Genomic DNA, 20,838 nt, shown 5'->3' on the forward strand with positions numbered 1-20,838 from the left:
TTCCCCCAAAGCAATTTCCCTTTGGGTGGTTTACCCTTACAGATTTCCTGCAAAGGGGACAGGAGTCAGATATAGTCTTGCCAATTCCTAAGCCAATACCACTCTCATTCCTGTAATCAATAAAGTTGTGTCCCACATTTTGCCCAAAAACCTTTAAAAAATATATCCATGTCTGTGTGAATTTATTTATCCTAATGGGGGGCCCGGCTTGAGGGTCTGGCCATGCAATGCCCCCCTTATCTGATTAGGGACCTGGTCCAGTTCATTGGAGATGTTGCAATCTGACCCGGAGAAATCTGCGGCTGACCTAACATGTCTATTTGCCCCATCCAAATTTGTGTGCTTGAGGTGGTGGTACAGTTGTACCTCTGGTTATGAACTTAATACGTTCCCGAGGTCTGTTCTTAACCTGAAACCGTTCTTAACTTGAGGTACCACTTAAGCTAATGGGGCCTCCCAGTGACAACGTGCTGCTCGCACACAATTTCTGTTCTCATCCTGAGGTAAAGTTCTTAACCTGAGGTACTACTTCTGGGTTAGCGGAGTCTGTAACTCAAAGTGTTTGTAACCCAAGGTACCACTGTACAGAGTAAGCATGTAGCTTGGTTGAACAAAATAAAACAAAAGATTAGGACCTAGCTGCCATTGCTTTTCATGCTTGACATAGTTTGAAAACCCTTTAAAAAGTTGGGCTGACCAGTCTATGTTTGAAGTTCAACATTTGTAGAGAATTAATTCTGTTAAGGAACATTTGGTGTGGGGCATCATATTGTGCTTTGTGGTTGAGGGGAAACACAGGGTGTAATATGGCCTTGCTTCCAGCTGCAGCCAGCAAACCCATGATTGACTTATATCTTGCTTTCAGGAAGTAAAGTTTTTGTACTGCCTCTAAGAACGTTTTGCTCACAGTGTATATCTTGAACAGTAATACATGGCAGAGTCTTCAGGCTTCAGGCTAGTCAGTTGCATGAACACCTGGTTTTTTGAGGTGTCTCTTGTGATGGTGATCCGGTTTTGGAGGGCACTGCTATAGTAAGTGCTTCCACCACCCCAGATACCTCCAACCCACAACAATCCCTTTCCTGGAGGCTGACGGATACAGTGTACTCCATAGCTTGTTAACGAAAACCCAGACACCGTACAGGTCAGTTGCAATGTCTCTCCTGGTCTTTTCACGCCACCTCCAGACTGAGTAAGGGTAGCCTGTGAGGAAATATCTGTATATGGAGAGACAAAATGAAACATGAAATGGAATGGAATGACACAGCAAAGCAATGGATTGTCTACAAGAGTGGGGAGATGATTTTTCTCTTACATGCTGGGAAGAACATCAGGAAAATCATCAGGGGTTGCAGTTCCATGTTCAATGGCATCATCTCCCAGGGCCTGAAGAAGACCTGAATTACATGAAGGACCTTGAATTCTGCATCCTCTGCACAGGAGTTCTTTTTAATGAAGGTCCCCCAGGACCTGATTTGCATGGGGCCATCAGTGTTGTTATTATAAGTGGCAAGCAGATGCACACATGCAGGAGGTGTGGTTGTGATGCCAAGAACAGCAGCCCCACATCTTCCTAGCAATTTCACAGGCCCCTTTAAAGACAGAGAAGATTGGGAGAGGGGAAGCAGCACTTTGCAGATTTCATGGAGTACACAATATAAATGCAATATGGAAAGTCTTGCAGAATGATACTCATTTCCTTTGATTCCATTAACAAAACCATATTCCAAAATTAAAGACATATCATGAGCAAAGAAAACTGTTCTTTCACATGTGATATGTGACTGTAAACATTTGCTGGGTTGCATTTTGTCCTTTTGGTAGCTTTACTGTATGCAACACCTTGCTTGGCCGCATTAGTTGATTAATAATAATAAAAAATGATTTCTTACAAAGCAAACGAAACTAAAAGCAGCTATGATGAGGCTTTTGAAAATAAATACTGGCCCTCACCATTTGCATATCTCGAAAATCAGGAGAACATTTGTAACAAAAACTTAAGTTCCAGTGCCTGTGGAAATCATTCTTTAATCAGTAACTTTTGGTTAATGTGCATTTGAGATATTTGCTGTGCAACAAATTCCATCTGTTTCAGTGGTTTAAATATGTAAAAGCATACATATTTTAAGACAAAGGTTGAATACACACACACACACACACACACACACAAAATATAATTTATTTTTAAGTTTTCTTTAAAAATGTATAAAATGTGGGAATGAAATGGAAGCTTTCAGGGAAATATATAAAGAAACTAGTTTTTTTTCTCCAATGATTGTATTTTTCATCCAGAAGAAATATCACCCCCATCTAAACGGGATATCCTAGACAGCTTCTTCCTGTGGCAGAATTAGATTTCTCTCTCGGTTTTCTCTACTGCCAGCATCATGCAGTGTGAGCACCACCAACAGCAAATTTTTCTCTCTGTTTACATATTAGGAGGCTGTTCAGATGAGCTTATCACACAGTGATACCCAGCTGAGAATGTAATGTGTCAGTGCAACTATCTCAAGTTTGGAGAGAAATGAATCCCAAAGGTATATTGATCAGTTGGCCAAGATTAGCTCTAGCTCTGATTCCTTTCCACTGTTGACATAGTTTGAAAACACTTTGAAGAGTTGTGCTGACCATTCTGTGTTTGAAATTCAACATTTGTAGAAAATTGTTTCTGTTTTGGAACAATTGGTGTGTGGCATCATATTGTGCTTTTGTGGTTAAGGGGAAACACAGGGTGAAATATGGCCTTGCTTCCAGCTGCAGCCCACAAACCAAAAGATTGAATTATATCTTGCTTTCAGGAAACAGAGTTTTTGAAAACGTTTTGCTCACTGTGGTCCTTGAACAGGAATACATTGCAGAGTCTTCAGGTTTCAGGCTAGTCAGTTGCAGGAACACCTGGTTTTTTGAGGTGTCTCTAGTGATGGTGATCCGGTTTTGGAGGGCACTGCTATAGTAAGTGTTTCCACCACTCCAGATACCTCCAACCCAAAATAATAACTTTCCTGGAGGCTCACGGATCCAGTGTACTCCATCACTTGTTAAAGAAAACCCAGACACCATACAGGTAAGTCGCAATGTGTCTCCTGGTCTTTTCACACCACCTCCAGACTCAGTAAGGGTAATCTGTGAGGAAATGTCTGTATATGGAGAGATAAAATGAAACATAAAATGGAATGGAATGACACAGCAAAGCAATGGATTGTCTACAGGAGTGGGGAGAGGATTTTTCTCTTACATGCTGGGAAGAACATCAGGAAAATCATCAAGGGTTGCATTTCCATGATGAATGACATCATCTCCCAGGACCTGAAGAAGACCTGAGTTACATGAAGGACCTTGAATTCTGCATCCCCCGCAGAGGACTTCGTTTTAATGAAGGCCCCCCAGGGTGTAATTTGCATGGGACCATCACTTATTATAAGTGGAAAGCAGAGGCATACATGCAGTAGGTGAGGTTATCATGCTAAGAACAGCAGCCCCACATCTCCCTCCAATTTCAAAGACCCATTTAAAGACAGGGAGGATTGGGAGAGGGGAAACAGCACCTTGCACAATTCACAGAGCAAACAATATAGATTTAATATGGAATGGCTTGCAGAATGATACTCATTTCCTTTTATTCCATTTACAAAACCACATTCCAAAATTAAAACAAATCAGCAAAAAAACTGTTCTTTCACATGTGATATGTGACTATAAACAATTCTGGGTTGCAGCTTTGTCCTTTTGGTAGCTTTACTGTACGCAAAACTTTTATTACGGTTAGGGTTAGGGTTCAACATTGCATTAGTTGAATAATAAAAACAACAACAAAGGAAACTGAAATCAGCTATAATGAGACTTTTACAAAGAAATGCTAGCCCACACCATTTGCAGATGTAGAAAACCAGGAGAACATAAGTAGCAGTGCCTGAGGAAATCAATCTTTAAACGGCAACTTTCAGTTAATGTGCATTTCAGAATTTGCCATGCAATAACTCCATCTGCTTCAGCAGTTTAAATGTGCAAAAACATACATTTAAATACGTATTTTGAGACAAAGGTTGAATACACACAAACACACACATAATAAAAGAAATATAATTAATTTTAAACATTTTTATAATCAAAGTCATATAAATGTGGAAATAAAATGGAAGCATTCAGGAAAATATATAAGGAAATAAGGTTATTTTAAAGGTTGTGTTCTTCATCCTTTAAAAGTGTCACCTCCATCTAAAAGGGATATCCTAGACAGTTTCTTTCTTTGGCAAAATTAAATTTCTCTCTCTATTTTCTCTTGCAGGCGGTATTAGGCCTTTGGACTCCATTGCCCAAAGTCATGGAGCATGAGCACCACCAACAGTAATCTTTTCTCTGTGCTTACATTGTAGGAGGCTGTTCAGATGACTTTATAGCACTGTCATACCCAGCTGGGAATGTAATGTGCCTGTGTAACTGTCACATGTTTGGAGAGAAATGAATCCCAAAGGTGTATTGAGCAGATGGACAAGATTAGTTCTAGCTGTGTTTCCTTTTCACTCTTGACATAGTTTGAAAACACTTTGAAGAGCTGTGGTGACCAATATGTTTGAACTTCGACATTTGTAGAGAATTAATTTGTTAGAGAACCATTTGTGTGACATCATACTGTGTATTGTGGTTGAGGGGCAACACAGGATGGAGCATGGCATTGCTCACAGCTGCTGCCCACAAACCCATGATTGACTTTTATCTTGCTTTCAGGAAACTGAGTTTTTGTACTGCCTCTGCGAATGCTTTGCTCACTGTGTGCCTTGAACAGTAATACATGGCAGAGTCTTCAGGCTTCAGGCCACTCAGTTGCAGGAACACCTGGTTCTTTGAGGTGTCTCTTGTGATGGTGATCCGATTTTGGAGGCCACTGTTATAGTTAGTGCTTCCACCACTCCAAATAACTCCAGCCCATTCCAGTCCCTTTCCGAGTGGCTGACGGATCCAGTGTACTCCATAGCTTGATACAGAAAATCCAGACACCGCACAGGTCAGTCGCAATGTCTCTCCTGGTCTTTTCACGCCACCTCCAGACTCAGTAAGGGTAATCTGTGAGGAAATGTCTGTATATGGAGAGACAAAATGAAACATGAAACATGAAATCCAGCAAAGCAATGGATTGTCTCCAAGAGTGGGGAGAGGATTTTTCACTTACATACTGGGAAGAACATCAGGAAAATCATGAAGCGTTGCAATTCCATGTTCAATGGCATCATCTCCTAGGACCTGAAGAAGACCTGACTTATATGAACGACCTTGAATTCTGCATTGTCTACAGAGGACCTCTTTTTAATGAAGGCCCCAGGATGTAATTTGCATGGTGCCATCAGTGCTGTTATTATAAGTGGCAAGCAGAGGCACACATGCAGTAGGTGGGGTTACCATGCACCAGACCCCATGGACCAGAGCACGCCAAGCACCTCTGTCCTCCACTGCCTCCCGCAGTTTGGTCAAACTCATGCTGGTAACCTCGAAAACACTATCCAACCATCTCGTCCTCTGTCGCCCCCTTCTCCTTGTGCCTTCCATCTTTCCCAACATCAGGGTCTTCTCCAGGGAGTCTTCTCTTCTCATGAGGTGGCCAAAGTACTGGAGCCTCAGCTTCACGATCTGTCCTTCCAGTGAGCACTCAGGGCTGATTTCCTTAAGAATGGATAGGTTTGATCTTCTTGCAGTCCATAGGACTCTCAAGAGTCTCCTCCAGCACCATAATTCTGCTGCTAATACTACTACTACTACTACTACTAATAATAATTTATTTATACCCCACCCATCTGGCTGAGTTTCCCCAGCTACTCTGAGGGGCTCCCAATGTTGTCGTTGTTTAGTCCTTTAGTCATGTCCAACTCTTCGTGACCCCATGGACAAGAGCACGCCAGGCACTTCTGTCTTCCACTGCCTCCTGCAGTTTGGTCAAACTCATGCTGGTAGCTTTGAGAACACTATCCAACCATCTCTGCCATCCCCTTCTCCTTGTGCCCTCCATCTTTCCCAACATCAGGGTCTTTTCCAGGGAATCTTCTCTTCTCATGAGGTGGCCAAAGTATTGGAGCCTCAGCTTCACGATCTGTCTTTCCAGTGAGCACTCAGGGCTGATTTCCTTAAGAATGGATAGGTTTGATCTTCTTGCAGTCCATGGGACTCTCAAGAGTCTCCTCCAGCACCATAATTCAAAAGCATCAATTCTTCGGCGATCAGCCTTCTTTATGGTCTAACTTTCACTTCCATACATCACTACTGGATTAGGGGCTCCCAATAGAGTGATTAAAAACAATACAGCATTAAATATTTAAAACTTCCCTAAACAGGGCTTCCTTCAGATGTCTTTTAAAGATAGGATAGCTGCTTATTTCCTTCACATCTGAAGGGAGGGCATTCCACAGGGCGGGCGCCCCTACCGAGAAGGCCCTCTGTCTGGTTCCCTGTAACCTCACTACAGTGGTGCCTCGCAAGACGAAATTAATTCGTTCCACGTGTTTTGTCGTATTGCGATTCTTTTCGTCTTGCGAAGCACGGTGTCGGGAAAGTTTTGGAAAAGCTTCAAAAATCACCAAAGTCTTTAAAAACCTCAAAAAAGGCTACCACACCGCGTTCTATGAGTTGCTCCTCGAAGTCAAGTCGCAACTGTATTAACGGTGTTAAGAAAAAAGAAACAAACTTGCAAGACGTTTCCGTCTTGTGAAGCAAGCCCATAGGGAAAATCGTCTTGCGAAGCAACTCAAAAAACAAAAAACCCTTTCATCTAGCGAGTTTTTAGTCTTGTGAGGCATTCGTATTGCGAGGTACCACTGTACTCACAATGAGGAAACCGTCAGAAGGTCCTCGGCGCTGGATATCAGTATCCGGGCTGAACAATGGGGGTACAGACGCTCCTTCAGGTATACAGGATAAAGGCCCATTTAAGAACAGAGAAAATTGGGGGAGGGGAAACAGCACCTTGCAATTGCAGGGAGCAGACAATATAGATGCAGTATGGAATGGCATCTAGAAAGATACTCATTTCCTTTGATTCCATTTACAAAACCACATTCCCAAATCAAAGACTGGTATAACATAGCCACAAAGAATCTGTCTTTTCACATGTGATATGTGACAGTAAACATTTGCTGGGTTGCACCTTTGTCCTTTTGGTAGCTTTACTGTATGCAACACCTTGATTACCTGCATTTGTGAATAATAATAATAATAATAATAATAATAAAGATTTCTTACAAAGCATAGAAACTGAAAGCAGCTATGATGAGGCCTTTCAAAAGAAATAGTAGCCCTCGCCATATGCAGATCTCAAAAACCAGGGAAAAATCAGTAGCAGTAGCAAAAACTTAAGTTGCAGTGCCTGCGGAAATTATTCTTTAATCGGTAACTTCTGGTGAATGTGCATTTCACATATTTGCTGTGCAACAAATTCCATCTGTTTCAGAAGTTTAAATATGTAAAAGCATACATATTTTAAGACAAAGGTTGAATACACACACACACAACACAATAAAAGAAATATGATTTATTTTTAAGTTTTCTTTAAAAAATGCATATAAATGTGGGAATGCAATGGAAGCATTCAGGGAAACATATAAAGGAACAAGTTTTTTTCAACAGTTGTCTTTTTCATCCACAAGAAATATCACCTCCATCTAATAGGGGTATCCTAGACAGCTTCTTTCAGTGGCAGAATTAGATTTCTCTCTCGGTTTTCTCTACTGCCAGCATCATGCAGTGTGAGCACCAACAGCAAATTTTTATCTGTGTTTACATATTAGGAGGCTGTTCAGACGAGTTTATAGTACAATAATAGCCAGAAGAGAATGTAATGTCTTTGTGCAACAGTCACATGTTTGGAGAGAAATGAATCCCAAAGGTATATTGGTTATATTGTCTGAAGAGTCATGCTGACGATTGCATGTTTGAACTTCAACATTTGTAGAGAGTTGATTCTGTTAAGGAACAATTGGTGTGGGGCATTATATTGTACTTTTGTGGTTGAGGGAAAACACAGGATGAAATATGGCCTTGCATTCAGCTGCTGCCCACAAACCCATGATTGACTTATAACTTGCTTTCAGGAAGCTGAGTTTTTGTACTGCTTCTGAGAACTTTTTGCTCACTGTGTATCTTGAACAGTAATACATGGCAGAGTCTTCAGGCTTCAGGCTAGTCAGTTGCAGGAACACCTGGTTCTTTGAGGTGTCTCTAGTGATGGTGATCCGGTTTTGGAGGGCACTGTTATAGTTTGTGCTTCCATCACTCCAGATAACTCCAGCCCACTCCAGTCCCTTTCCTGCTGACTGACGGGACCATGGAACTGCATCACTTGTTAAAGAAAAACCAGACACCGTACAGGTCAGTCGCAATGTCTCTCCTGGTCTTTTCACGCCACCTCCAGACTCAGTAAGGGTAATCTGTGAGGAAATGTCTGTATATGAGGAGACAAAACGAAACATGGAATGACATGGAATGACACAGAAAAGCGGTGGATTGTCTACAGGAGTGGGGAGAGGATTTCACACTTACATGCTGGGAAGAACATCAGGAAAATCATGAAGCGTTGCAATTCCATGATCAATGGCATCATCTCCCAGGACCTGAAGAAGACCTGGATTATTTGAAGGGCCTTGAATTCTGCATCCTTTGCACAGGACTGCTTTTTAATGAAGGTCCCCCAGGATGTAATTTGCATGGGGCCATCAGTGCTGTTATTGTAATTAGTAAGCAGTAGGTGTGGTTATCATGCCAAGAACGGACGCCCCACATCTTCCATGCAATTTCAAAGGCCTATTTAAAGACAGAGAGGATTGGGAGAGGGGAAACAGCACCTTGCAGATTGCAGGGAGCTCACAATATAGAGGAGGTATGGAATGGCTTGCAGTATGATACTCATTTTACCTTGATTCCATTTACAAAACCACACTCCTAAATCAAAGAGTGGTATAACATATCCACAAAGGAAACTGTCTTTTCACATGTGATATGTGACTGTAAACATTTGCTGGGTTGCACCTTTGTCCTTTTGGAAGCTTTACTATATGCAACATCTTGATTAGCTGCATTAGTTGAATAATAATAAAAAAAATGATTTCTAACAAAGCAAGGAAACTGAAAGCAGCTACTGAAGGGCCTTCTTCCCTTTCTACCTTTTGGGTTCCTGGAGCACTGAGTCACACAAAGAGGCAAACGACCAGGCAGGGTACAACAGGTTTTATTTGAAATACATATGTGTAGCAAAGGTGCAGCGCAATAAGCTCGCAGTCCTAGGTGCGCCAGCCTTTTATACACTTGATCCAACAATACCGCCTGATTTCTTGTAAAACACCTGATTTCTGGGAAATCGTAAGTTTCTGTTTCCTTATATGGGCATATCCTGATTATACTCGAGCATGAATCGCCCCTTACCATAGCAACGGTGGGCTCAGACCTTCCTTTGGGTCTTCTTTATCTCTACCATGCATACTTGGCCTCTCCCTTTCTTAGAGAGGCCTCTGTGCCTCTCCCTCTGTTTGAGAGGCCTCCCGATTCCTGTTATCCTTGTAGACCTTTTCTTTCTCAAAAAGGCTGTTGGGGTGGGGTATCCTAATGGCCCTTCACTATGATGAGGCCTTTCAAAAGAAACACTAGCCCTCGCCATTTGCAGATCTAGAAAACCTGGGGAATTTTAGTAGCAGTGCCTAAGGAAATGTAAACATTTGCAGGGTTGCACCTTTGTCCTTTTGGTAGCTTTACTGTATGCGACACATTGATTAGCAGCATTAGTTGAATAATAATATAAAAAATGAAATTTTTTTTTACAAAGCAAAGGAAACTGAAAGCAGCTATGATGAGGGTTTTCAAAAGAAATACTAGCCCTTGCCATTTGCAGATCTCAAAAACCAGGAGAACATTGGTAGCAAAAATTTAAGTTGCAGTGCCTGTGGAAATCATTCTTCAATCAGTAACTTTTGGTTACTTTGCATTCCACATAATTGTTGTGCAACAAATTCCAACTGTTTCTGTGGTTTAAATATGTAATAGCATACATATTTTAAGACAAAGGTAGACACACACAATACAATAAAAGAAATATAATTTATTTTTAGGTTTTCTTCAAAAAATGCATATAAATGTGGGGATGGAATGGAAGCATTCAGGAAAATATATAAAGAAACAAATTTTTCTCAATGGTTGTCTTTTTCATCCACAAGAAATATCACCTCCATCTAATAGGGGTATCCTAGACAGCTTCTTTCTGTGGCAGAATTAGATTTCTCTCTCGGTTTTCTCTACTGCCAGCATCATGCAGTTTGAGCACCACCAACAGCAATTTTTTATCTGTGTTTACATATTAGGAGGCTGTTCAGACGAGCTTATCACACAGTGATACCCAGCTGAGAATGTAATGTGTCAGTGCAACTATCACATGTTTGGAGAGAAATGAATCCCAAAGGTATATTGAGCAGGTGTTATTATAGGCGGAAAGCAGAGGGACACATGCAGGAGGTGTGATTATCATGCCAAGAACTGCAGCCCCACATCTACCTGCAATTTCAAAGGCCCATTTAAGAACAGAGAAGATTGGGAGAGGGGAAACGGCACCTTACAGATTGCAGGGAGCACACAATATAGGAGCAATATGGAATGGCCTGCAGAATGATACTCATTTCCCTTGATTCCATCTACAAAATCACAATCCAAAATTAAAGACGTATCATCAGCAAAGGAAACCGTCTTTTCACATGTGATATGTGACTGCAAACATTTATTGGGTTGCTCATTTGTCCTGTCAGTAGCTTTTCTGTATGCAACATTTTGATCAGTTGCATTAGTTGCATAAAAAAAACCAACTGAAATCAGCTATGATGAGACCTTTAAAAAGAAATACTAGCACTAACCATTTGAAGATCTAGAAAACCAGGAGGACATAAGTAGCAGTTCCTAAGGAAATCAATCTTTAATCAGCAACTTTTGCTTAATACCCTTTCCACAAATTTGCTATGCAATAATTCCATCTGCTTCCACGGTTTAAATGTGTAAAAACATACATTTCAATATATATTTTGAGACAAAGGTTGAATACACGCAAACACATACATAATAAAAGAAATATAATTAATTTTAAACTTTTTTATAAACAAAATCATATAAATGTGGGAATGAAATGGAAGCATTCAGGAAAATATATAAAGAAATAAGGTTATTTTAAGGGCTGTTTTCTTTATCCATTAAAAATGTCACCTCCATCTAAAAGGGATATCCTAGACGGTTTCTTTCTTTGGCAAAATTAGATTTCTCTCTCTATTTTCTCTTGCAGGTGGTATTGGGCCTTTGGACTCCATTGCCCAAAGTCATGGAGCGTGAGCCCCACCAACAGTAATCTTTTCTCTGTGCTTACATTGTAGGAGGCTGTTCAGATGACTTTATACCACTGTAATACCCAGCTGAGAGTGTAATGTGTCAGTGCAACTGTCACATGTTTGGGGAGAAATGAATCCCAAAGGTATATGGATCAGATGGCAAAGATTAGCTGTGATTCTTTTTCACTCTTGACGTATTTTGAAAATACTTTGAAGATTTCTGCCGACCAATATGTTTCTGATACTTCAGTATTTGTAGAGAATTAATTTTGTTAAATATTTGTGCCACATCTTATTGTGTTTTGTGGTTGAGGGGAAACACAGGATGAAACATGGCCTTGCTTCCAGCTGCTACCCACCACCCATGATTGACTTATAGCTTGCTTTCAGGAAGCAGAGTTTTTGTACTCCCTCTGCGAATGCTTTGCTCACTGTGTCCCTTGAACAGTAATACATGGCAGAGTCTTCAGGTTTCAGGCTAGTCAGTTGCAGAAACACCTGGTTTTTTGAGGTGTCTCTTGAGATGGTGATCCGGTTTTGGAGGGCACTGCTATAGTAAGTGCTTCCACCACTCCCGATAGCTCCAGCCCAGTCCAGTCCCTTTCCGAGTGGCTGACGGCTCCAGTGTACTCCATAGCTTGTTAAAGAAAAACCAGACACCGTACAGGTCAGTCGCACTGTCTCTCCTGGTCTTTTCACGCCACCTCCAGACTCAGTAAGGGTAATCTGTGAGGAAATGTCTGTATATGGAGAAGCAAAATGAAACATGAAATGACATGGAATGACACAACAAAGTGATGGATTGTCTACAGGAGTGGGGAGAGGATTTTTCTCTTACATGCTGGGAAGAACATTAGGAAAATCATCAAGGGTTGCAGTTCCATGATCAATGGCATGATCTCCCAGGACCTGAAGAAGACCTGAGCTCTGCATCCTCTGCACAGGACTTCTTTTTATTGAAGGCCCCCCAGGATGTAATTTGCATGGTGTTGCATCAGTGCTGTTATTATAAGCGGCAAGTACAGGCACACATGCAGTAGGTGTGGTTATCATGCTAAGAACAGCAGCCCCACATCTCCCTGCAATTTCAAAAGCCAATTTAAAGACAGAGAAGATTGGGAGAGGGGAAACAGCACCTTGCAGATTGCAGGGAGGACACAATATAGACACAGTATGGAATCGCTTGCAGAATGATACTCATTTCCTTTGATTCCATTTACAAAACCACATTCCAAAATTAAAGACGGGTATAACAAATCAGGAAAGGAAGCTATATTTTCATATGTTATATGTGACTGTAAACATTTATAGGGTTGCACATTTCTCCTGTCAGTAGCTTTACTGTATGCAACACTTTGATCAGCTGAATCAGCTGAATAATAAAAAAGCAAAGAAAGTGAAAGCAGCTATGATGAGGCCTTTCAAAAGAAATACTAGCCCTCGCCATTTGCAGATCTAGAAAACCAGGAGAATTTAAGTAGCAGTGCCTGAGGAAATCAATCTTTAATCAGCAACTTTCACTTAATGTGCATTTCACAAATTTGGTATGCAATAATTTCATCTCCTTCAGTGGTTTAAATGTGTAAAAACATACATATAAATACATATTTTGAGACAAAGGTTAAATACACACAAACAGATACATAATAAAAGAAATATAATTTCTTTTAAACTTTTTTATAAACAAAATCATATAAAAGTGGGAGTAAAATGGAAGCATTCAGGAAAATATATAAAGAAATAAGATTATTTTAAAGGTTGTCTTCTTCATCCATTAAAAATGTCACCTCCATCTAAAAGGGATATTCTAGACAGCTTCTTTCTGTGGCACAATTAGATTTCTCTCTCTATTTTCTCTTGCAGGTGGTATTAGGCCTTTGTACTCCATTGCCCATTGTCATGGAACGTGAGCACCACCAACAGCATTTTTTATCTATGTTTCCATTGTAGGAGGCTGTTCAGATAAGTTTATTGCACATTAATACCCAACTGAGAATTTGTGTTGCATCATATTATGCTTTTGTGGTTGAGGGAAAACACAGGGTGAAATATGGCCTTGCTTCCAGTTGCTGTCCACAAACCCATGATTAACTTATATATTGCTTTCAGGAAACAGAGTTCTTGTGCTGCCTCTGAGAAGATTTTGCTCACAGTGTATATCTTGAACAGTAATACATTGCAGAGTCTTCAGGCTTCACGCTAGTCAGTTGTAGGAACACCTGGTTTTTTGATGTGTCTCTTGTGATGGTGATCCGGTTTTGGAGGGCACTGCTATACTAAGTGCCTCCACCACTCCAGATACCACCAGCCCATTTCAGTCCCTTTCCTGGAGGTTGACGGATCCACTGTACTCCATAGCTTGTTAAAGAAAAACCAGACACCGTACAGGTCAGTCTCAATGTCTCTCCTGGTCTTTTCACGCCACCTCCAGACTCAGTAAGGGTAATATGTGAGGAAATGTCTGTATATGGAGAAGAAAAATGAAACATGAAATGACATGGAATGACACAGCAAAGCAATGGATTGTCTACAAGAGTGTGGAGAGGATTTTTCATTACATGTTGGGAAGAACATAAGGAAAATCATCAAGGGTTGCAGTTCCATGATCAATCGTCTCCCAGGACCTGAAGAAGACCTGAATTATATGAAAGACCTTGAATTCTGCATTCTCTGCCGTGAACTTCTTTTTAATGAAAGCCCCCCAGGATGTAATTTGCATGGAGCCATCAGTGTTGTTATTATAAGCGGCAACCAGAGGCACACATGCAGGAGGTGGGGTTATCATGACAAGAACAGCAGCCCCACATCTCCCTCCAATTTCAAAGGCCAATTTAAAGACAGAGAAGATTGGGAGAGGGGAAACAGCACCTTGCAGATTGCAGGGAGGACACAATATAGATGCAGCATGGAATGTCTGACATAATGATACTCATTTCATTTGATTCCATTTACAAAATCACATACCAAAATTATAGACTGGCCTAACATATCAGCAAAGGAAACTCTCTTCTCAGCTTCTTGCTGTGGCAAAATTATATTTCTCTCTCTATTTTCTCTTTTGCCCAACACCATGGAGCGTGATCACCACCAACAGCATTTTCTCTCTCTGTGCTTACATTGTAGGGGGCTGCTCAGATGAGTTTATAGCACAGTAATACCCAGCTGAGAATGTAATGTGTTTGTGCCACTGTCACATGTTTGGAGAGACATGGATCCCAAAGGTATATTGAGCAGACGGCCAATATTAGCTGCAGCCAAGAATCTCTCTGCTTCTTTGATTGATTGTGACTTGATTATTTATTTCTATACAATATAATATATTTAAAATCTCTCTAAGCAACAACTTGCAAGTTTAACAAAATATTTCAAAAGTACAGAATTACATATAAAAATGCTACATTAATGGAAAGTTACTAAAATATAAATAAACACCATTTCTTTTTCCTTCTGACATGTGCTACCTCTCAGCCTCTGCGTTCTCACCTAACTCTCAGGTCACCCATAAAAGTCTCACAAGAAGATACTTTCTTCTTCTTCTTCTTCTTCTTCTTCTTCTTCTTCTTCTTCTTTTTAATGTTAAATTCAGTTCCTCACATTTCTGTAGCAATTTCTGGTTTTTCTTTTGTTTAAAAAGTCTAATGTAACTTCAGCAGCATTTTAATGCAAATTCAACAGTATTTTACTCTGACTTTTCCCTAATAGATTCATGTTTCTATGCAGTTTTGACCAATATATCATTTCCCCAAAAAAAGTGTCCCTTAACAGAATGCCATTTTAAGGCTCCTCCCATCCACTAATTTATGAATTTTTATGCTCACTTCACCCTCACATATGCATTTCAGTTCACACTGATTGGAGAACCACATCGCAAAATTCAGAGAAATGCGAATTTTGAAGTATGACTGTTTTGCTTCATATATTAGTTTGAGTAGTGTGTTTGCACAATAGAGTACCGTTAAAATCAAACCTGGCAGCACCCTTTCTAGTGTGGATTTGGGTGCATAATTTGGGTTTATTGCCACAGAATGTGTGCTGTTGTTCAGAGAGACCACTGCTACCTGTTTAGAGTGCAAAAGGCCCAGACTTTATCAAAGAATACCATCGGTTATTCCACAGGAGTTTACATGCCATATACAAAAAAACTTGTTTTGTTTGTGCTTAGTGTCAAGAGTCTGCAAGCTTCTCTTTCTGACTGAAACCGAGAGACACCTCTCCCCTGTTGGTTTCACTGCAGGTTTTTGTAAATGTTCCAATTCACTTTCTTCTGTGCAGTAATTGATGCCTTTGTCCTCAATTTTCAGGCTTTCCATATGTAGATAAACCTGCTTTTTGGAACTATCCATGGAAACACCTAACAATATGCCATTCTTCTCAGTAGTAGTCTAAAGTCATTAAATAAGTTGTTGAGGACATTTTTTCACGGACCCCATCTTGATTAATTTCATGACAGCAGAAGAGGGTAGGTGGCAACTTCTGAGCATTGCTCTTTTTGCAGCAGTTTTGAATTCACTGTTCCGGATTGTGAAGATGAAAGCGCTTAGGGGAGGCAAAGCAACAATGGTCACAAGGAACACAACTTTGTTGATTTGGGTGTCACTTTGGGTCGAAGGCCGCAGGTACATGAAAAACATTGCTCCATAGAATAGGCAAACAATACTGAGATGAGAGGAACATGTGGAAAATGCCTTTGAACGTCCAGTAACAGATGGAATCCGCAATATGGTGTTTATAATGCTGGCATAAGAGATAAGTGAAAAGAAAAAGGAACCCCACATAATAATGGCAGCATAAAAGAGACCTACAAGCTCCATCACAGTTGTGTCAGCACAAGCCAATTTCAAAACAGGTCCGATATCACAGAAACAATGATCAATGACATTCTGTCCACAGAACGGGTAAGTCCACAAAACTATGGATTGAGAAAAATTAGCTATAAACCCTACAACCCAAGCCATTAACGACAGGTGGAAACACAGTCTATTAGTCATCATTGCATTGTAAAGAAAGGGTTTGCATATGGCTGTGTAGCGATCAAAAGACATGGTGGCAAGGTTGATTAACTGTATAGCTCCAAGTGAGAAGCTAACTAAAACTTGTATCAGGCAACACGCGAAGCAGATGGTATTTTGGTTCAAAAGGATATTAGTCAGCATCTTGGGTATTACTGCTGTGGTGCTACAGAGCTCAGTCAAGGAGAAGTTGCTGAGGAAGAAATACATGGGTGTGTGGAGTTTGGGTTCCATGAAGACCACTGAGATGATGAGACAGTTGCCTGAAATGGACAGCAGGTACAGCAGAAGGACAATCCCAACAAATGGCGTCCTCATTCCATGAAATTCAGGGAATCCCAATAGAATGAACTCCGTGATCAATGTTGCATTGGCTGCCTCCATTTCCTTGTTTTCCTCCTTAAAAAAATAAAAAATAAAGTTTCAGCACAACTTCTCATAAGTACACAAGGAAACATATGTATACTGATATGCATTTTAGCAAACAGCGCATGAATTTATCACTAGGTGTTATGTTTAGTTACATAAAATGAATATTTCTTCACTTTCATGACATGTATAGTTTTCTAGAGGTGGTTCATGAGGAAGTAGAAGGCAGCGGTATCCTAGGAGCATCAGTGGCACATTGCTCATCAGGATGGAGATGGGCTGAGGCTGCTGTGGCAAGGCTGAGGGAGCCCTGAGTAGTTGTTGGTGGTAGCACCACAAATACAAACACACATATATAACTTCATCTATCAATTTTTATTTCTTTAAGTTTCTCATTTTCTGAATTTTACATTCACTTCCATGCATTTTCAGCTCAATTTATGCATTGATTTTTTTATATAAAAAAGCCCTCATGAAAATTCATTCGCATTTTAGTGTAAATTTCACCCAGTGATAAGTATTTCTGCCAGAAATTTCCCTTGATATAATTAAACCGTGTATATTAGTTTCAGTGACTTGTGCATTAGCCTAGCACAGGGGTAGGCAACCTAAGGTCCGCGGGCCGGATGCGGCCCTATTGCCTTCTAAATCCGGCCCGTGGACGGTCCGGGAATCAGTGTGTTTTTACATGAGTAGAATGTATGCTTTTATTTAAAATGCATCTCTGGGTTATTTGTGGGGCATAGGAATTCATTCATTCCCCCCCCCCTAAAAAATATAGTCTGGCCCACCACATGGTCTGAGGGATGGTGGACTGGCCCATGGCTGAAAAACGTTGCTGACCCCTGGCCTAGCATATGCACCATTGGAGGAACCCAAGATGGCGACGGCTTAGCAAGCAGGCTTCAGAGCTCCGCAGATAACAGGACTGTAATTAGAATTGACTGCCACCCAGGGAAGTAATTTTTCCTTTTTTACTTCTCTACTTTTAAACTTACCAACCTACTGAGATTCTAACAGCACCTTCTTGTCTATGCAATGAGAAACATCTTGGGCAAGTTCTGTGACGCATTCTGGGCAGGCCACCAGGTGCTAGCTATTAACCGCCAACTCCCTTCTATACTTTGTTCCTGAAACTCCTGGCAGTCTCCACACAGAGAAGCTCTTAAATTGAACAAACTGAGCACTTTCTATTTTTTCTCTCTTTTTTGGTTGGGGAAACCTCTCCTTGTTTACTCCCTACGGCGACGCTATGCCTGCTAGTAAACGCCACAGGGACCCAGAGGATGTAGCTCTCTCACCAGTTCCCAAACAATCTAAAATAGAGGACTTTTTTTAACAAATCTGCTTTTATAGTTCCAACAAAAAACTATGATGATGATCTTCTCTTGAAGATGATTGTGAGTGTGGGGAGAGTATTCAAGGTGAGAGCATGGAACTGGACCCTGCAGTGGGGCAAGTTGATCCTCTGCCAATCGGAGAGGAAGGAATAACAAGTAGGGAGAGCACCCAATTAACTCCAATTGCAAGAACGGTTGAGCATATCTTCCAACAAATTAGAGGTATTGCCTCTCAAATAACCCAGTTATCCAAAGAGGTCCACGGTTTATGAGTTAATAACAAGCAGGCATCAACAGAACACCATAGTACCAAAGGGAATTGGCGACAACAAGAGCAGACCCCTAAGCTCAACATAGAACGTGCAGAGGCTCTTAAAACAAACTCTTCTTATTTAATCTTCCAACCAAAAAAGATTTGCATGACAATTTGTGGAAGGCCAGATCACATTCCTAGCTGTAAAGATGCCCAGCGTTCCAAACGACATCTATCAGACTTACTTGGCATTGGACTTACAGAGATCGACCTCGTTAGGACTGAACTCTTGAATACCACAAATCAAATCCAAAAAAATTATGTTAACTTTTTCCTCTACTAGACTGCCCTCACTGATTCACAAGCTGAAATTCAGATTGTCAAGCAGAGGAGTTTTTCCAACCCGGGTATTTCGCAATTCTACTGTTGCACCCTTATGTAAGATGAGGACTGGTGCTTCAGAGGGGCCCACAAAACCAAAGCCTGGATCCCCAATGGAAGTAATGACATCCCAAAAACTTGACAGGTGGGGAGGAAACAGACATGCCTGAGTTGAATTCGCAGGATCATGCCCAACATCAAAATAACCAGGTGAGCAAAAAGGAACAGCCGATTCCTCTAGACAATCATCTTCAGGAATCTGAGCACTCTGTAAATCCTTTGGAAGAGGATTTTCTCAGCTCCTTTAGGAATCTCCCTCAGGAAGAGCAACAAACAGTTATCAAGAGGCTTGATCTTATGAGCCAGACATTGAAAGAGATTAAAGAACCGGAGGCAGAGACTGATAATAGACCCAATGGCCACAACAGAATGATAACTATAGAACCACTGGAGTATTGGACAAAGATGAGATATTTAGAAGAGAAGGAGATAGGAAATACACCCAAGGAATCCCCATTGGCAAGCAATTTGCAAAGAAAAGGCCCAGTGATTACAAATGTCAGTACTTTATGTACGACGACTGAAATAATTGAACATCTGGATTATTCCACTAGCATTAGCAATACTCTGTTGCCTCAAAAACTGGTAAACTCCGAGAGTACTTTGGCCAACAATTGACTAAGAGTAAATCACTGTAAAACAATTAAACTTCTCTCATGGAATGTAACAGGGTGGACGAACAAGATCCAAGACAGTGATTTCTGTTCTTATCTACAAACACATGATATCATCTTTCTTCAAGAAACCTGGGCAAAAGAGGGCACTATGGTTGAATTACAGGGTTTTACAAAACAAACAAACAAAAAATCCTTCCAGTAGTACCTTAAAGACCAACTAAGTTAGTTCTTGGTATGAGCTTTCATGTGCATGCACACTTCTTCAGATACACTGAAACAGAAGTTTCCAGACCCTTCTATATAGTGAGAAGGTGGGGAGGGGTATTACTCAGAAGGGTGGTGGGAATGGGTGATTGGCAGATAGCTGTGATGAGCCTGTTGATGACTCTTAACGACTGCAATAGGTCTTACAGGAAAAAGCAAGGGGTGAGAAGGTGAAAAATTTCTTTGTCATGTATAATGAGATAAGAATCCAAGGTTTTATTTCTTTATTCTTTGGCTTATTCTTTGGCGTAAGGTCTGTCACCTAACCCTCGGTTTGTCTTGGGAGGTGACTTCAATGCCCGGATCGGCCTTGTTTCCCCACAAAATTACGCCAAAGAATAAACGGACATAAATTGGACATCAGGAATCACAAGACAGAGAAACCAGTAGGAGAACACTTCAATCTCCCAGGACATTCTATACAAGATCTCAAAGTAGCTGTTTTACTACAAAGGAATTTCAGAAATAGACTGGAAAATGAAGCTGCTGAATTGCAACTTATCACCAAACTTAAAACCATGGAGAGACCTGGTCTGAACAAAGACCTTGGATTTTTATCTCATTATACATGACAAAGCCATTTTTCACCTTCTCACCCCTTGCTTTTTCCTGTAAGACCTATTGCAGTCGTTAAGAGTCATCAACAGGCTCATCACAGCTATCTGCCAATCACCCATTCCCACCACCCTTCTGAGTAATACCCCTCCCCACCTTCTCACTATATAGAAGGGTCTGGAAACTTCTGTTTCAGTGTATCTGAAGAAGTGTGCATGCACACGAAAGCTCATACCAAGAACTAACTTAGTTGGTCTTTAAGGTGCTACTGGAAGGATTTTTTTTTTTTTTTACTATGGCAGACCAACACGGCTACCTATCTGTAACAGGGTTTTACAAGTTACACTCAACCAGCTCTTAAAACTGTAAAGTATGGAAGGCCTAGTGGGGGGCTGGCGGTGCTGGTGTCAACCTCTCTTAATGTATCAATTCAACAGTGTCCCTCGAAGACCACCCCTAATTTTTTAGTGTTGTCCCTTTCTGATAGTCTCCTGAGAAATACTTATTTCATCTGCGTGTACTCCAGTAAAGTCTTGTGGGGAACTGAGATCATATTGGGAAAAACTTGACCAACTACTCGAAAGTATAGACTCTCTGTCACCTAACCCTCGGTTTGTCTTGGGAGGTGACTTCAATGCCCAGATCGGCCTTGTTTCC

The 20,838-nt window shown here is 40.9% G+C and overlaps 1 protein-coding gene across 1 annotated transcript; it reads right to left on the reverse strand.

Annotated features, from left to right (window-relative positions):
- Positions 1–15,724: 15,724 nt before the first annotated feature.
- LOC309356166 (olfactory receptor 6X1-like) lies at positions 15,725–16,726 on the reverse strand (the record flags this gene model as incomplete). Its single annotated transcript, XM_081887341.1, has 1 exon — positions 15,725–16,726. One exon carries the CDS (start codon positions 16,724–16,726, stop codon positions 15,725–15,727), a length of 1,002 nt encoding a protein of 333 aa, XP_081743467.1.
- Positions 16,727–20,838: the final 4,112 nt, after the last annotated feature.

The sequence above is a fragment of the Podarcis melisellensis genome (genome assembly GCF_964234715.1).
Source record: "Podarcis melisellensis genome assembly, chromosome: 13".
Taxonomy (NCBI): Eukaryota; Metazoa; Chordata; class Lepidosauria; order Squamata; family Lacertidae; genus Podarcis; species Podarcis melisellensis.